General features: G+C 45.2%; 1 protein-coding gene across 2 annotated transcripts in view; it reads right to left on the reverse strand.

The window, feature by feature from the left end:
* ANAPC5 (anaphase promoting complex subunit 5) overlaps nt 1-3,028 on the reverse strand; it is a 14,384-nt gene extending 11,356 nt beyond the window's left edge. The window contains exons 1-3 of one of the 2 annotated variants that reach the window (XM_044440857.1): nt 2,749-3,028; nt 1,897-1,976; nt 1,417-1,526 (exon numbers count right to left, since the gene is read on the reverse strand). In XM_044440857.1, coding sequence (XP_044296792.1) covers nt 1,417-1,526; nt 1,897-1,976; nt 2,749-2,952 — 394 coding nt within the window. In that variant the 5' untranslated portion in view covers nt 2,953-3,028. Of the gene's footprint in view, nt 1-1,416; nt 1,527-1,896; nt 1,977-2,748 lie in introns of those variants that run through there. The other variant, XM_044440859.1, reaches the window with a different exon arrangement.
* Between the last annotated feature and the right edge of the window lie 1,236 nt (nt 3,029-4,264).

The following is a 4,264-nucleotide window of genomic DNA, read 5'->3' on the forward strand; positions in this document are numbered from 1 at the left end:
TTCCACCCGGCTCATTCTATCTGCCCATTCTAAGCAGGTTCCAGGCGCCAGAAGCGCCAGAACTACCTTAGTTTTGCTAACCCTAACCTAGATTTTTTGGGTAACCCTAAAATAGGGCAAATTCCCCATGCATCAGGGCCATTTTTTAAATCCTCACTTTTTGCAGGTTTTCCGCCCGGCTCATTATATTTGCCCATTCTAAGCACATTCCAGGTGTCAGAAGCACCAGAACTACCTTAGTTTTGCTAGCCCTAACCCTCACCTGGATTTTTTGGGTAACCCTAAAATAGGGCAAATTCCCCATGCATCATGGCCATTTTTTAAATCCTCACTTTTTGCAGGTTTTTCCACCCGGCTCATTCTATCTGCGCATTCTAAGCACGTTCCAGGCGTCAGAAGCACCAGAACTACCTTAGTTTTGCTAACCCTAACCTAGATTTTTTGGGCAACCCTAAAATAGGGCAAATTCCCCATGCATCAGGGCCATTTTTTAAATCCTCACTTTTCGCTGGTTTTTCCGCCCGGCTCATTCTATCTGCCCATTCTAAGCATGTTCCAGGCATCAGAAGCACCAGAACTACCTTAGTTTTGCTAACCCTAACCCTAACCTGGATTTTTTGGGTAACCCTACAGTAGGGCAAATTCCCCATGCATCAGGGCCATTTTTTAAATCCTCACTTTTTGCAGGTTTTTCCGCCCGGCTCATTCTATCTGCCCATTCTAAGCACGTTCCAGGCATCAGAAGCACCAGAACTACTTTAGTTTTGCTAACCCTAACCCTACCCTGGATTTCCTGGGTAACCCTAAAATAGGGCAAAATTCCCCAGGTATCAGGGCCATATTTTAAAGCCGCACTTTCTGCAGGTTTTTCTGATCGGCTCATTCTATCTGCCCATTCTAAGCAGGTTCCAGGCGTCAGAAGCATCGGAGCCCCCTTAGGTTTGCTAACCCTAACCCTATCCTGGATTTCCACAATCACCCTAAATCAGACACAGCTCATTCTATCTGCCCGTTCCAAACCTGTTCCCAGCCTTAGAGGCATCAGAAGCACCTTGGTTGTGCTAACCAGAACCCTAGGCTGTATTTTCAGTGTAACTTAAAACTGGGGAGAATTGCCCATGAATTATAGCAATTTCAAAAACCTTCCCTTTGCAGAGATTTTTCTACCCAGCTCATTGCATCTCCCCTGGGATAGAGCTTGGCCCTTCCTAGCAATCATTCTGAAATAACAAAAGTAGTGTGCATCTATGTATATAGGAAACATTTCACATTGGAGAATCCTTTGCAAATTTACACAAGCAAGTTCTATAATCCTAGTAACCTATGGGACGTTTTACTTCCCAAATAAGCATAGCATTGCACATAAGAATATGTGGTGTCTCCCTTATGGTTTTGATATAATGAATGACCCCATACCTACAACACTTGTTTTGTGAACTTCTGGTTCCGTTCCACTGAATGCCTCTGAAAGATCATCAAAGAATTGCTCCATATCTTTCAGTTCCCCTCCTGCCATCAGCTTGATCCTGTAAAGTGAAGCCAGTATTAGAAGCTGTCCTGTACCCAGCCAGAATATATGTCCCTCTAGAGTAGCTATATTTATTGGCAATGGCTCTCCAGGTTGCAGGCACATTTCTTCCTAAGTGATCCATTTTTTAAAACAATGCCAGGGAAAGAACCTGGAGCTTTTTGCCTGAAAAGCAAATGCTCTACCACTGATCTGTAGAACCTTGCAACAAAATCAGTATTTTATAAAATAAGTATAGAGTTTTAGTCAATTTAATATGCCCTTGATTACATCTTTTAAGGATCATTTAATTCTGCTGGAAACACCTGAGTGGATGAAATTTTTTACTCTCACCAGAATGAGGCAGATGAAAGAATTTATCAGCTTACCTAATTTGAACAGAGTTCGCTATCTGAGGGCAGCATTCCTCAATAGCTTTAATCAATCGAGACAACGTCATGTCAGGCCCCTAAATAAAGCACAAGTGAAATCACAAGTTTCATTGATATCTGGTCTAACACCTGTATCTTCACTGCAAATATAAGTAGACTCATATATAAATTCATATAGATTGGAATAAGAATGAGATGTAAACTATGTTGTCAGAGGAAACTGAAATGCAAAGAGTAGAGGCAATGATTGTTAATTTCCTCTTAATATCACAGTTCACTTCTCCCCCGTCCCAGAATGAGTATGTAGATTTGTCATGTGAAATTAATGCTCCATGTATCAGCGAACGAGGCAGTGTCTATGAAAGTTTAGCCAGAATAAATGTGTTCACCATTTTGGTATAGCATGATGATGATGATGATGATGATGAAGATGATGACTCTTAGGATGACAAGATGCAAAAGAGGGCACAGTGCCTACATTTTAAACTTATGTGCACAAGAGGGAGCTGCAGTCCCTGATGCCAGCATAAACAATACAAGACTACACATAAAAACCAAGGATAGTTTTGCCCAGTATTCGTTTCACCCAATGGCCAACTCACTGCCTCTGGGAAGCCCACAAGCACAACGTGCATACAATGATAGGCTCCTGCCCCTGCCCCTATTTCCCAGCAACCGCTGTACACGGACATACTGCCTCTGATCCTGGAGGACGCACAGCTACGAGGACCCGCAACGACAGTCACGCGGGGGTCCCGCCGTCTTTTGCATCTGCCTCGCGCCCGAACCATGGACGACCCAGAGACTCAAACGCCAGGCGGGCCCTGTCCTCCTCGGGCCCTTGCATACCTGGAGCAGCGGCAGCAGCAGGCGATTGAGGCGCCGCCTCTCGAGCAGGCTGAGATGCGGCCCAGCTCGGCCCAGCTCTCCGATCAGCACCAGCAGCGCCATCTTGTAGGGGGTGACCCAGTCCTTGATGCCGAAGACGTTGGCGTGCACCACCCCGTTGGTCATCATCGGGTTGAAATACAGGCTCTCGTGCACGCTGGCCATGGCGGCGCAGCCCCCTCCGCCCCTCTCCGCGCCTCGCCGGGGGGCGGCTGCCGAGGCGACACACGCTACGCAGCCGCGGCCATCACCCCGGTAACTGCGCCTTGCTCCCAAGCTGGCCAATCGCAGGAGCCAGGAACTTCCGCGCTGAGCCAATCAGAGCGCAGCCAGGAGCAACCTGCTATTGAGCAGGGCCAGAAACATTACACACGCTATCAAAGGTTCCGTTGTGGTTGCTGGTCTGCTTCGCTCTGAGCGGAATTAGGCGTGTGTGTATATATACGCATCATTTATTTATTTGCTACATCTCTGTACTGCATGATAGTCCGTGCTCTATGGGCAGTTCACAACAATTAATTAATTTTGGGGTTTTTGTTTTGATTTTATATAATTTTATGGAATTTGTATTGCTTTATTGTTTTTAATTGTACATTTGTGAGCAGTCCCGAGATGTCAAGGCATGTGGTGACGGCATATAAAAGTTTTAAATAAAAAAAAAAATACAGCACAATAAATAAGTTTGTAAGTTTTTTAAAGCTACAGTAGAAAGACAAATAAGGGGTGGGGGCTTAGTAGCGGTGCCAATATTTAAAATGCAGTTAACATTTAAAACAAAACCTGAAAGAGTAAAATGTCTGGGAAAATAAGATTATAACTGTGTGCCACCAGTTAGGTGCCGTGTGTGTGTGTGTGTGTGTGCGCGCGCGCACTCACAAAAGGACTTAGACCCTGCAATCAAGCTCCTTAGATCCAAGGTCACTCAGGGATTTGAAACCAGTTCAAGTCTGATCTTCATATGAACCCTCTTATTATTCCTAGAATACAGATGAAGGACTACTTCACAATCAACACTTTTAACCAATATGCTAAAAGCGTGCAGTTAAGGTGCATTCCCACACAATCTAAATTAGCATAGGATTGTGTTCTTTGAGGAGAAAAGTGTGGCCTCCAGCCCCATTCTCTGCATGGATTCAGAGTGTTGCTTAAGCAAGCTGCAAACCACTGACTCTTCCTTCAGCCTCCAAAGGAGTGATGACCGCCAATATATGTGGAGAACAACAATATGTGGAGAACAACAGGCTGGGACAGGCTGCTATAAATCTTAACTTAGATTGTTCAACTGCCATGTTAAGCTTACTCATTTTACGTAGATTTTCTTCTTTGACCAAGAGGCACCACCAACCTATTGCCATAGAACAATCTTTTTTTCAAATCCTCCCCATCACCGGGTAATTCGGGAAGCTACTTTTGGAACCCCCCCCCCCCGCTCCCCAAGGCTTGTGTGCCTCTTCCTCTCAGACTTCAGCAGCACTGC

This window comes from Varanus komodoensis, unplaced genomic scaffold (genome assembly GCF_004798865.1).
Source record: "Varanus komodoensis strain SLA01 unplaced genomic scaffold, ASM479886v1 scaffold38, whole genome shotgun sequence".
Lineage (NCBI taxonomy): Eukaryota > Metazoa > Chordata > Lepidosauria > Squamata > Varanidae > Varanus > Varanus komodoensis.